Source organism: Mesoplodon mirus (genome assembly GCF_964341445.2).
Source record: "Mesoplodon mirus genome assembly, chromosome: 11".
Taxonomy (NCBI): Eukaryota; Metazoa; Chordata; class Mammalia; order Artiodactyla; family Ziphiidae; genus Mesoplodon; species Mesoplodon mirus.
In genome coordinates, this window is record NC_138987.1 from 16,602,213 (window position 1) to 16,616,847 (window position 14,635).

General features: G+C 36.7%; 1 protein-coding gene across 2 annotated transcripts in view; it reads right to left on the reverse strand.

Moving 5' to 3' along the window:
* The window catches only part of DCN (decorin), a 38,070-nt gene that overhangs the window by 11,111 nt on the left and 12,324 nt on the right, over positions 1-14,635 (reverse strand). For both annotated transcript variants that reach the window (XM_082634442.1, XM_082634443.1), the window contains exons 3-5: positions 10,679-10,791; positions 4,155-4,368; positions 3,226-3,339 (exon numbers count right to left, since the gene is read on the reverse strand). In XM_082634442.1, the coding sequence (XP_082490568.1) occupies positions 3,226-3,339; positions 4,155-4,368; positions 10,679-10,791 (441 nt within the window). The remainder of the gene's footprint in view (positions 1-3,225; positions 3,340-4,154; positions 4,369-10,678; positions 10,792-14,635) is intronic.

Below are 14,635 nucleotides of genomic sequence, written 5' to 3' on the forward strand. Positions count from 1 at the left end.
TAAGGGATTTCAACTTGAGTCTCCTTAGAATAAATAAACGTGGATTTTTAAAATACTTCTATAAAGAAAGCAAGTGAGTATATAACAAAGCAATGAGTGTATGTCCTTTTTTCCCTATCACTATGAAAAGACAATAAAAAAATGTAGTGTCTCTGGAACACCAGTTATCATCGCATCCATCATTCTTACCTTGTTTCTAAGTGTCTTCCCTTTTGGGACATCAGTTTCCAAAAAAAAAAAGTTATGGGAAGTTTGACTGTGGAAGGAAATTTTGCAGTGGGATGGAGAGAGGCAAATTTATAAAGAATATCATTAGCCTTTGCCACTATAGCACTTAGCCAAATTACTTTTTTTCTTTTCCTTTGCCTTTTTTTTTTTTTTTTTTTTTTTTTGCGGTACGCAGGCCTCTCACTGTTGTGGCCTCTCCCGTTGTGGAGCACAGGCTCCGGACACACAGACTCAGCGGCCATGGCTCACGGGCCCAGCCACTCCGCGGCATGTGGGATCTTCCCAGACCGGGGCACGAACCCGTGTCCCCTGCATCGGCAGGCCAACTCTCAACCACTGCGCCACCAGGGAAGCCCCCTTTTCCATTTTTAAGAGAAAATATATTGAGAGCTTACTTTGGGCCAAGTACTCTCTCTATATATTACAATTCTTATTTATTGATACATCTATTAATCCTCACAAATATCCTAGAAGATAGGTGTCACTAATACCTTCATTTTATAGGTAACAAAACTGAGGTTTTAGAGATGTGGAATAACTAGCCCAAAGTCACAGAACAGCTAAATGATTGAGTCAGGCCTCTCACCCAGGTTGGTCTAACTCCAGAGTGTGAATTTATAATCTCTCTACTCCTCCATGGCCTTTTCATGTCCATCAGTGATGGGACATAATATATGGAAATTAAGACTCCTGGAAAGTGGTGACGTCCAGGCGTAAGGGTCCCAGCCTAGGATAGGTAGACTCATACATGACACAGGCATAAATATTCACAGGAAAGAAGGACTTAAGACGGCAGCAGAGTGAAATGGTCAAACACATGAGCCCTGATGTCAGCCCAGCACAACCCAGCTGTGCCACTTCCTAGCTCTAAGGCCTTGGTCACAATTTACTTTATCTCTTTAAGACTTATTTTCCTCATGTATAAGACAGGTGTGATAATATTACTATAAAGGATTGTTTTGAGATTCATATAACAGAAGCCATGAAAAGCATTTGGCACAAGTGCTTAATAAAACTTACTTACTATGATTTTACTATTGTTAAGAGTTGAGTAAATAAAAGCAAGCTAGAGAGGATGAGAAAAGAGCACCTAGCGTAGGGATAGACACAGACAAGAAATCAAGGAAAACTGATCACTAAGTGATGAATGTGTTACTGAGGTATATGTAGGAGATGTAATTAGAAGGACAGCAAAACCAAAGATTGTACTTAACGCAAATCATCTGGCAGCATCAAGTAGTGCAAAATACCTGGACCTTAAATTCTAGCTACTTTACTTCACCTCCTACAGCTCTAAGGCTTTAGGCAAGATAAATACAGAAAATTATATGTATATGTATATATATATAATAAAATATACTATTGTAAATATAAATTAAAAATATATTTACAAATATAAAATCCTTGCACTGGGGATTAAAAAATTACTTGTTACATGTAACAAGTCAGACTCAACATGAAAGTACTTTGTGAACTATAAATCAATCTCCCTCTATCTATCTATCTAATCTATCTATCTATCTATCTATCATCTGCACCAGTAATTGCTATTAATGGACATCAAAAACATACTTTGTAGCAAAAAGACTGTGGAGAGGTCAAGGGGTAGTAAGGAACCATTCTATGGACTCCGTACTCTCTAGACTTGAAGTTTCTGTGGAAGCACAGTAAAGGGAAATTGTTTTCTGTGGGCAAGTACCTATATTTTCTACCCAATTCAGGAATAAGACACCTAAGTTGAGGAGGGGCCAGACTAAGGGGAAAATTTGAGAATACAGAGGCAGTTTTGTGAGACTGAAAAACCTGGGACCAGAAAAATGTAAATCTTAGAGAAACTTATTTTTGGTGATTTGATGCCTTTTCTCTCACAAAGATTGGCTTATGTGCCTCTCCTGGCTAAGCCTTAGCATGATGAGCTTACCCCTGTGACTATGATGATTGCTGTTTATTTGCGTGTCTTTGTTCTATGCAATAAGATCCTTGAAGGCAGGTCTGCATCCTATTCACTGCCCTGTCTCCAGTGTTTGTACTTTGCCTAGGCAAAAGGAGTGTTTAAAACACTTTCAGGGCCTCCCTGGTGGCGCAGTGGTTGAGAGTCCGCCTGCCGATGCAGGGGATACGGGTTCGTGCCCCGGTCTGGGAGGATCCCATATGCCGCGGAGCGGCTGGGCCCGTGAGCCATGGCCGCTGGGCCTGCGCGTCCGGAGCCTGTGCTCCGCAGTGGGAGAGGCCACAACAGTGAGAGGCCCGCATACCGCAAAAAGAAAAAAAAAAAAAAAAAAAAACACTTTCAATGAATAATAGAAAGTAATATTAATCCACGACTTATCTACAGGCCAGATATTTCTCTATTTATTTAGTTTTAAAACAACCCAATGAAGTGGATGTTAATATTATTACCACTTTACAGATTTAAAAAGTGTGTCATAGATGTTGAATAACTGGTCCAAGATCGTAGAGCCAATTAGTGACAGTCTGAACTCACGCAAATGAACCCCAAAATCCACACTCTTTACAACACACACCACCACTCTTAAATAAGAATGTGACCACTGTGAGTCCTGTTATTCAGATAGTAATGACTAGAATGTCCTAAGATGGAAAGGAATTTACTAAGGGATTAGAGACTCAACGTAAAAACTGGCTCAATATCAGAGGTACTTCCACGTATCATTTTTTTTTTTAACAAATTACCACTAAAGCACTCTATTTTTTAAATAATTGTACTTTTTTTCTTTGTGATGTCACAATTCCATAACATAAAATCATTGTGTGTTAACCTACATTTTATGTTAGATGTAAGAGACTTTATAGGTGAAAGAGTCTAGCCATCTCTACTGTGAGCCTGGCGGGCCCAGTGGTCAGCTAGGTTCAGTAGAAACACTTCAAGGGATAGAGAATGGCCACTTGAGTCACCATTCAAGTTTCCAAAACCATGTTTTAGTGTCAGAGCCTTTGGATTTAGACATTCAAATTGCTTTGGAGAATTTACGTCACCTTGAGGGATGGTGGTTATATTGGTGTCAGCAATGCGGATGTAGGAGAGCTTCTTCATTCCCTGGAAGGCTCCATTTTCAATGCCTGAGCTCTTCAGAGGGTTGGTGCCAAGTTCTACAAATGCAATAAGTGCAGAGCTTTTAGAGGACAATTTGAGGATATTGCAAGTCAGAGTAGTGTCTGTTCAACAAGAAGAAATTTGGGTTAATAACAACTTGCCTGAAAAACAAGAGAGAAATTAAAGGACATGCTTCTCAAAGGGATGGCAAATGGGGTAAAAATTTCCCTTATTAAAACAATCAAAAAACGAACAATAACAAAAAACCCCAAAGATTTATGAAAAAGCAATAGTAACAAAAACGATAACAACAAAATTATTTAAGGTCCATACACAGGTCTGCCTAGAATCAATAAAAGTAAGTGTTTATAAATCACACTTATTATGGAGCAATTACTTTACTAAGATATATTAAAATGTTGTTAAAATAATTTGAATCTAGGATTTTTTAAGCCAATTATAAAATTACAAATATTTTACCACACATAGAGAAAAGCTTTAGAACACATTTTAAGGCAAATGATTTTATAGATGTTCAGACTAGAACAAATTCCCACAACAGAAAGGTATCCTCCAAATATCTCTAATAAGCACTACTTAATTCCATCCTGTACCTTGGGCATGCGGCAGCTAGTGTAGCATCAGCCCTAGAGCTTTCTTCCACATTCTCAGATCCTCAAGGACAAGAATAAAAACGTCTTAAGGCACAGATTCAAAATCCCATTTCTCCTGGCCCGGCTACTGTTATTTCTATAGTCTTAAGACATGTAAGTTCTAGCTAATTTACCTTCCTGTAGCTAAAGCTTACTTGTAATCTCTTAAGGTGAACCTTGAATCCTGCCTGGTCTTAGAGTTATAAGAATATCTGTACCTACGACAATTAACTGGTTCAATCCATTGAGCACAGACTTTCGCACTTTGGTGATCTCGTTCTCATGGACACGCAGCTCCTGAAGAGTTTTGGGCATTTTCTCTGGCAGTTCCTTCAGTTGATTCTTGGACAGATAAAGTCGTTCCAATTTCACCAAAGGTGCAAATGCCCCAGGGCTGATTTTGCTAATTTTGTTGTTGATAAGAATCAACGTCTGTAGACAGTGAACAAAAGCAACATCTTAATTCCAAAACCTTCCACACATAAATATGTATGTAAAGCAAGTGTGTGGTTTATTCATTCCATTCATGGGACTAGCAGAGAAATCTGCAAAATTAGAAGAAATCAGAAAAAAATTAAACCGATCTGATTCCTTTACTTGAAAACATATGAGGACCTGAACATCAGGAGTAAAGGGGAGAAAAATTTGATAAAATACAGATTATAGATAGATAGATAGATAGATAGAGATATTTAATTTTTAAACAATAAATACTCCAAAATATTGAAATTACTAGAGTGACCTGAAAAGAATCATGTGCCACAGGCATCCATTCTGCAGTCAGCTTTTCAACCTAAAAGTCCATCTTCATTGGCTGTTGTCATGGATTCCACTACAAAAGGGTGGCACTAATTTATAACATCACAAACAATGCAAGAGAGTAAAATTTTCTTGAAGCCTCACAGAGTTAGATATAATCGCCTTCCAAAAGTTTGCCAAATTAACACATTATATTGTAGCTCATTGCTTTACTTTGCATTTCCTTGTCACTTGAGAGGTTAAACAAATTTCCTTTTTTATTTTGCTACCATTTATTGTTTGGAGGAAAAGGATTGCTTGCTCACAAAACTTCACATTTTTCTTAAGTTTTAATGTATTTTAATAACTGGTTTACAGAATAAAGGTATAGATAATAGGATATGCAGAGACAATATATTTTTCTTCTGTTTTTGCCCTTTTTACATATAAGGGTTTTATGTAGTCAAATATGTTATTTTTGGGGTAATTTAAAAATGTTTCTGAGTTCCATTCATATAGGAAGTTACCTGTAATCCATTATTGTTATACTATAGATATTGCTACACCTACTTTTGGACTACCTCATTCTCCTCCAATGAACTATATGTATACAGAACAACATTGATATTATTTTAAGTCAATTTATCAACTAATCCTAAGGAATTTAGGATAATTTTACCAAGGTTTAAGAAACTTGTATTTTCAATTGTAGTACATTTTTAGGAGCATATGAAAATGGAGAGGGGCAAAATAGGAACTAGAGTAATAGAACAGTGAGAACTTTCTGTCTCAGAAATGCAGGACTACTTTCTGAAGGTAACAGCTGGTTTAATGACCCATGTACATCCTCATATAGTTCACATTATTTGACTAATTAAAACTTATTACAAGTAACATAATCTTTTTTTTTTTTTTTTTTTTTTTTTTGCGGTACACGGGCCTCTCACTGTTGTGGAGCACAGGCTCCGGATGCGCAGGCTCAGGGGCCATAGCTCACAGGCCCAGCCGCTCCGCGGCATGTGGGATCTTCCCAGACCGGGGCACGAACCCGTGCCCCCTGCATCGGCAGGTGGACTCTCAACCACTGCGCCACCAGGGAAGCCCATACATAATCTTTTAACTAATCCTAACAGGTACATTGGTTGATTAAAACAAAATCCTAGGAAATTTCAAAGACTATTACAGAAAGTTCAAAAACCCATGAGGGTTAAAGTCATAGGAAATTGATATTAACAAGCAAAATGTCCAGAAAATCAGTAAAAGCCGGAGCTAGAGGAGAGAAGAGAGAACTTGCATCATTAAAAGGCAGCCAAAATGGTGGATGCTTAATTATAAAGGCAAAGGCTGTCCTTAATTGCCACCCCTGGAAGAAAATTCTGAAAGACTGATACAATTAAATGAAGTAAACGTGGTCTGAAAATCTGTCTTACTTTACGTTAAATGTTGAAACCTATTATGAAGAATCAACCTGCTGATGTGTTATCTGAAATTTCAGGTAATAAAATATTACTTCTTTTCCTAGATAATAACTAGACAATGTCTCTACTGGTGAGTATGCTGTAGTAATAATAACTGCTGCTAAATTTTGGGGTGGTGTGACATTTGTTCCCAATTATTTCTTCAGTAAGGTAGAAACTATAATAACACCTACAGGGGGTTGTTGTGATGATTAAAAAATGATCATGCATATAGCATATTTCCATCTGCTTCTTTGGAAAGCACCTTTCAAATGGCAGTGTTGGTTGAAAGGTCTAGTCCAGCAAAAAGCATCTCCACTTTCAGAATAAAATAAATGTGAAAAATGAATCAACCATACACATTTTGGTCATCATGATGTAAAATGTTAAGATATATATAAATTAGAGCTTCATCTAAACAGATCCATATGTGAAAAAAGGTACTCATGTATATACAGTACTGCTAAAGATGGTTAATGTTAGTTTCATACACAGGGAAATGTATTTAAGAAAGCATAGTTATATTATAACAGGCAATGGAAAGATGTCAACATGGGAAAAAGCTGACTAATTACATTGGTTAATGACAAAACAGAGAAAGAATCAAAGGTGAACCGCAGCTATTCTTCAGGAGATCGGCTGATGAAAAAAAGAATCACAAGCAGAAATGGATTATCATTAGTTAGGTAAGAGGCCGAGAGAAGTCGAATTAGGAGAGACCTTGTTGCTCAAGGGTCAGGAAATGCCTTGAGTACTATTTAACCTGAAATTGAAGCCCAGGCTCAAAAAATCGGGACTGCCTACTTCTCTGGTAACTAAAGAAAAGTGATCTAGCCTGGTAGGTAGGGGAGAGGTGATGAAAAAAGTGACTGACAATAGAAATAGAGTGGAAGGGGGAGTAAAAGCATTTTTACCACCTTCATCAAAGAAAGTGGTCAAAGGTATAAACTTACAGTTATAAGACAAATAAGTACTGGGGATGTAATGTACAACATGATGACTATAGTTAACACTGCTGTGTGGTATGCCTGAATATTGCTAAGAGAATAAATCCTAAAAGTTCTTGTCACAAGGAAAACATTTGTTTTTCTTCTTTTTTTTAATATCTGTATGAGATGATGGATATTAATTAAACTTATTATGGTAATCATTTTGCAATATATGTATGTCAAGTCATTATACTGTATTCCTTGAAGTTATATAGTGCTGTATATCAATTATATTTCAATAAAACTGAAAAAAAATGTTGAAACCCGACTTAACAGTATGTACAATTTTCTCCAAAGCCATTTATGTAGGGCTCACACTGTACCAGGTGTTGTTTAAGGGATTTTATTGTTACTATAATATTTACAGGCAATTTATAAGTGCACAGACTCAAGCCAGACTGTTCCCCAGTTTAGATCTCAAACTCTGGCTCTTATTTGTTGTGTGACAGTAAGCAAGTAACATAACCTCACTGCGCCTGAGTATCCTCATCTGTATTAAACGTGTTCTCAAGAGTGTCTACCTCATTAGAATAGTTATAAGAATTAAATAAGTTAATGTACACAAGATATTAAGAACAGTGTCTAGTATATAGTAATGGCTAAAGAAGTGTTTGCTATTATTCAATCTTTGTTTTATTTATTTTTGCGGTACGCGGACCTCTCACTGTTGTGGCCTCTCCCGTTGCGGAGCACAGGCTCCGGACGCACAGGCTCAGCGGCCATGGCTCACGGGCCCAGCCGCTCCGCGGCATGTGGGATCTTCCCGGACCGGGGCACAAACCCGTATCCCCTGCATCGGCAGGCGGACTCTCAACCACTGCGCCACCAGGGAAGCCCTTGTTTATTTTTAATTAAAAACTTTTAAAAGTAGATTTATTAAGCTTTAATTCAAAGGAAATATATTGAATGTTGATATTATTATACTGAATTTTCCATTACTTTATAGAATATGTATTTTTTCTGCTATATATAAGTATACAACTACTCTTTTTTTTTTTTTTTTTCTAACATGAATTTCTTAACTAATTCTCTGGGGGTTTTTTTCTAGCTATGAATATACATTATTTTTTTTTCTTTTTATTAGTTTCTGCTTTATAACAAAGTGAATCAGTCATACATATACATCTGTTCCCACATCCCTTCCCTCATGCATCTCCCTCCCTCCCACCCTCCCCATCCCACCCCTCCAGGCGGTCACAAAGCACCGAGCTGATCTCCCTGTGCTCTGCGGCTGCTTCCCACTATCTATCTACCCTACGTTTGGTAGTGTACATATGTCCATGTCTCTCTTTCGCTTTGTCACAGCTTACCCTTCCCCCTCCCCATATCCTCAAGTCCATTCTCAAGTAGGTCTGTGTCTTTATTCCCGTTTTACCCCTAGGTTCTTCATGACATTTTTTTTTTTTTTAATTCCGTATATATGTGTTAGGATACGGTATTTGTCTTTCTCTTTCTGACTTACTTCACTCTGAGTATACAACTACTCTTAAGCAATATATACTGCTCATAGTGAGGCACGGTTGTAAATTAATAAAATTATTGAGAAAAAGGTGACATTTTTCTGTTAAATCCTTTCTATTTTAATCCTTGGTAAATTTTTATTTCTCTCCCTTCTCATTCAAGGGTGGCTTTCCTGGCTGAAATTATGATGTTTATTTGCATAATAACAGGGATAGAAATGGTCATGAATGAAAGAGTAAGAGAAAGATAGCTGTTTAACATCCTCTAAATGGTTAGAAGCTCTAATGAACTCTGTCTTCTTCCAGTGTATACTTTAAAGCAGAAAGAAAGAGATTGCCAAGATGATAAGTTGCCTAAAAACATACTTAGCAGGACACATGGAAAAGAAAGAACACATTGTTACAAACACCAGATTTAGTGAGAATGTCACAGAAACTAGGTATCTCTTACTTAAGGTATGAGGAATTTAAACAAATTATTGAGATTATACTTAAACATACAGGAAGTTGGGTATAAGAGAATTCTCCTTCCTTAAAAAAGTAGCTTTAGGCTAAAGTTATGCAAAAAAAATGAAGCTTTTTAATACTTTAGTTTATTAAAACTAATATATTCATTTTTTATTATCACCTCTTTTAACTTATTCCAATGATAGTTTAAATACTCACTGACAAACTTTGTTGGTATCTCCATCGTTTCACTCCTAGTGAAATCATAACATGAAAGCAGAGAGGTGAGTAGGGGCCCATGTCCAGTAGCCTGTCAGTGGAGAAGGAGCCCATTGGTCCAGGGTTCAAGACCTCCAGCACAAGCCTTACCGTCCACTACTTTGGAGCCTGTATCTTTCACTTTAGCCCTCTTCTCTTTTTGTCTGCTGCTCATTTTCTTCTGCCTTTCCTTTCCTCTTGCACAGAAAACTCTTCTCTTCCTTTCAAAATTCTGCTAATCCTCTATGTCCCCTTTGTTCCATATTCTCTCAAAACATTAACCGGCTAACCTGATATAAGAGCATGTCTTTTTCTTCTCTTACTTAGTGCCTTAAATATTCACTACTTATATTGTAATGTGCTTATATTGTTGGATACTTCAGTAGTTTGATGATGCCATTTTATAACTTGCTATTATTTTTGTTAACTGTTCCATGGGCAATCTTAAAATCTCAAGGAAAAATTCTTTGCTTCCTTTTAAAAACCTGGTAAATTGGGCTTCCCTGGTGGCGCAGTGGTTGAGAGTCCGCCTGCCGATGCAGGGGTTCGTGCCCCGGTCCAGGAAGATCCCACATGCCGTGGAGCGGCTAGGCCCGTGAGCCATGGCCACTGAGCCTGCGCGTCTGGAGCCTGTGCTCCGTAACGGGATGAGGCCACAGCAGTGAGAGGCCCTAGTACCACAAAAAAAAAAAAAAAAAAGTCTGGCAAAATTTTCTCCTAATGGACAAATGTTTATTGCTTTTCTCATCTTGGCTGTCAAAAAGTTGATAACTAAATCTTGCCTTGATCATGCCATCTCTTTTCTGCTGGAATCCTGACTGGTAGACTGGATGTGTTACATTACAATAGAGTAGAAGGAAGTGAAAAAGAATAAAAACACAGATACAGATAAGGATGCAGCATGCATAATCTTAAATACAAAGCAAACTATATAGCTATATAGACATTTATTTTTTTCTTTTGGTGTCAGTCTTTGAGCCTTTACAAAGCCATCTGCATGTCTTAGAAAATGAATGAAACAAAACAAAAGAAACAATGAAATAAAATAATACTAAGATCAGTCCATTTTGTGTTTTGTTCCACTATTGAAGTACATTCTAATTGGGAAGATAAAGATTTTAATCAATAAAATGTGTGAGAAGATCAAGATATAACATATCTTTTAGAAAGCCAATACTAAAGTTATATGAGGTGTATGTAAGAAAATTGGATGTTTTTTTAGGGGTTAATGAACATGTTGCTTTGCTCCTTTATCACCCCCTAAAAAGAGAATTTAATAAACATTTATGTGCTTATTTATTACCATATGGTAATCTTGGCCTTACCTAAGTTTTGTTTTCAAAAATACTTTGAGTAAGATCTTGTTATAACTCAAATAAATAATAATTCTTACATGAAGGTTCTTCAGGTTCTTAAAGTCTCCATCTTTGATTTCAGTTATTTTGTTGTTTTGCAGGTCCAGCAGTGCAGTGTCAGGGGGAAGATCTTTTGGCACTTTGTCCAGACCTAGCATGAGAGTAAAAGCAATGTGCACTCAGTGAAAAGGGACACATGACTACAGAATCACAAAGGATGTGTTTACAGAGAAATCAGTGTTTCAATGATAGTTTTACTGCTACCATATTTTTCTTCTTCTAGGAATTATATCAACTGTAGTTTAAAATATCTGTTCTATCTTTTCCAACAAAGTCAAATGAGTTTAAAAAAAAATCATAAACAGGGCTTCCCTGGTGGCGCAGTGGTTGAGAGTCCACCTGCCGATGCAGGGGATACGGGTTCGTGCCCTGGTCCGGGAAGATCCCACATGCCGTGCAGCAGCTGGGCCCGTGAGCCATGGCCTCTGAGCCTGCGCGTCCGGAGCCCGTGCTCCGCAATGGGAGAGGCCACAGCAGTGAGAGGCCCACATACCGCAAAAAAAAAAAAAAAAAAAAATTATTATATGAAGCATTACTTTTGGACTTTAAATTTAGATCTAAATAACGGAGTTATTGTTTTTAGTTTATAAATGTAAACATATTGAAAAACCAAATGCTTATGGCATTAGAAAAAGACATTTCAATAGTCATTCAACTAGATGTATAAGGATAAACTGCTTTTATTCAAAAGGTATGGCATTTAAAATAAATTATCATTATGAATGTTAACGGAGAAAATATTAAATTATATAGCCTTTTTCCTTTCTTTCTTCCATTGGCTTTGTTCCATATTGATGTAAGCAAAAATTTGATATTTTATTAACTCAAATTCCTATGGTCATTTTCATATTTTAAGATTGCATAACATAAATCAGAAACGCTTTTCAACGTCTCCATCATATCTTAGACTTAAAGTGCTGAAGATCGTTCTTTCATTCATTCAATAACATCTTATTGAATACCTTTTAGACACCATTAATTTATTAGGCTCTGGGAATATAGCAGGAACAAGACAGAAATTGCCCACATCCTCATGGAAAAAAGAGTTCAATCTACAGTTTTCAATGAAAAGGAAAATTGAAACAGGGTATATAATAACTGCTATGTTGGGAAGATATCCTTTCAATTTTCAATCTTATGTAAGCATACAGGTAAATTATCATGCTAACCATATTCCTATCTTCATATTGCCATGAAAATTACAGAAAATGTATCTGAAGTACCAACTTCTGATTTCTTTCCAAAAAAATCTTTTTTGTTCACATTATCACTGTTCTGTTGATAATGGCAAAAAGTCTAGTTCCCAATTCAGTGATCAGCTATGGTTATAAATTTGAATATCAAAGTGCAGGTGATTCTGCACATGCATAAATATATTCCAAGAACTCACTACAGAAATAGTTCACAGAGAAATAACCAAAATGAAGTGTTTTCAGCGATGAACAGCAAACCACTAGAACAGCTACCTTGTAGGAGGATATTTAACTGCACTATACACTGATGATCACTGCCATTTTCAGAAATGTCAGTTTGCTAATTTCATGCAATTAAGAGTGGTAGACTTCTGCCAAATCTTTGATAATTAGTGTTCTTCAACACAGAAAAGGCACATTTCCTTTCATTTGTAGAAAAGTTACTGCCTACATTTCATCATTACTTCGTGGGCTTCTTTGTCAAAGTCTTAATTCCCACTTATGCTTAGTTTTATACATTGTTGAACTTATATTATAGTGGCCCCCTTAACAATTGTTCAATGCCAAAGTGAAGATACATTTCAGATGTGAAGAGAAAATGATATATCTGGATGGCTGACAATTTTGATTATGTCATCCTAGAATTTTATAGTAACAGGAACTGCTTGGGATGAATTATATACATCTTTTCCCTGAAGATTTAACATAAAAAAAAACAGGCTTGTGGTTTCTGCAGCTTAGTTCTTAGAGAGTTGTTATAATGATTAAAATCATAATCCTACAATCTTCTCTGAATTACTAGAAAATTCATATTCATTTGAGGGACTTCACATATCAGCACTTTATTATTAAAACTTTATTTAGCTTTACAATTTATAAAAAAATTGAAAATATGTTATCTCATTTACCTCACGGCAATCCAATGAGACAGGTAAGGCAGTATGATAATATCATTTTTTCAGATGATTTTTAGAAAAAGTTTAGTGACATGAACAAGCTCATGTAGCTAGGAGTGACAAAATGCAGATGAAAAGCCTAATTTCCTGGCTTCCAACAGGATATTTTTTTCCCCTACCATTCCTATTTGTATCCCCAACAAGAATTATTCTGACATCAGACCCAATAACATGCTGTACATTTAAGGGCTAGACAAGGTATTGGGGTATTAACTAGCTCACTCAAAAAGTATAGGCAGAATACAAAGGGGAAATTATCCTAGCTGTGAGTTCTTAGAATGTCACAAAGGGAAGGACCATTGAGTATCAGCTAATCTGTGGTTTCCAAATTCTGATCAGGTAGACTCTATGATGAGGTTCTTATCCGCCTATATCATAATCAGAAAACTATGAGGGCAATTTGGTTAGTTTTAATATAAATTATTAGACACACATACACATGTACACACACACATTTCTGAGACTAGCTCCTGCCTCCATTTTAAATATACCTTCTTTTAAAAAATGATTCTGATAGCAGATGCCAGGTTGTTGTTCTTTTGTTGGATTTGGTTTTGACCTTCATAAGAAAGTAACTTGTTCAACATTCAACAAATTTTACTTGTCCCAGAGATCAGGAACTTTCAAGCCAGTCTAATACTCTCTTTTCATAGGTAAAGAAACAGAAACCCAATGAAGTTAAATGGCTTCTCCACAGTGGCTCATGGCTAAACTAAACCAAGAACAAGATGCATGAGTCCTCACTCCAGAACTACCTGATATGCCATGGATGCATGGAAATGATGTACATATTTTTTAAAAGATGCTGATCTACACTGTCCCCTGAACATACTGTGCTTATTCCCAGCTACTCATTTTGTTCATATAATTTGTTTTATGGAATACTCCACCCACTCATTTTCTTCCATTTCCATTCTAACAATCCTTTAAAGTGTACCCACTATCCCCACCCCCCTCTATAATATTTGTCATAACCACTCCAGAAAACAAACTCCTCCAAAATTCTGATCTATCAACTTATGTATTATACCACATTTTAGTTTTCTTTCTTTTCTGTAAGTTCTGGGTAAGTAGGGACAAATGACTATTTTTCATGAGAGCTTTGATCTTACTGCCTTATGTACAGAAATAAATTTTTGACTGATTAGTTTTAAAATCATAGTATATTCTGTTGTCCCATTGTGAAAAGTTCATGGCCATAGCTTCAAGATCTTTTCTGCTATGCTTTGTTACAATCATCTCTTCACATTCTTCTTTCATAAAGGTATATATTCTCATAATAAATCTCCCAAATTATTAGGATGCAACTGGCTCAGAATTCAACAAGCTATTCTATAAAATAATTTCCTAGTATAGTGCATAGCAGGGTCCCAACTCCTGGTACCTGTAATTATTATCAATAATGAGAAGAGGGCTTCCCTGGTGGCACAGTGGTTGAGAGTCCGCCTGCCGATGCAGGGGAAACGGGTTCGTGCCCCGGTCTGGGAAGATCCCACATGCCACGGAGCGGCTGAGCCCGTGAGCCATGGCTGCTGGGCCTGTGTGTCCAGAGCCTGTGCTCCGCAACAGGAGAGGCCACAACAGTGAGAGGCCCACATACCGCAAAAAATAATAATAATAATAATGAGAAGAGAGGGTAAAACTCTTATCTTGCTGATTATTAGTCTGTAAGTCTGTGACAAATGATTGTTTTTTATTTTCTGTACAATTATAACGCATATTATCCTGGAAGCTGCAATCTATTTTTCAGTTGTTATCACACACAGATTTTTTTCACCTAACGCAC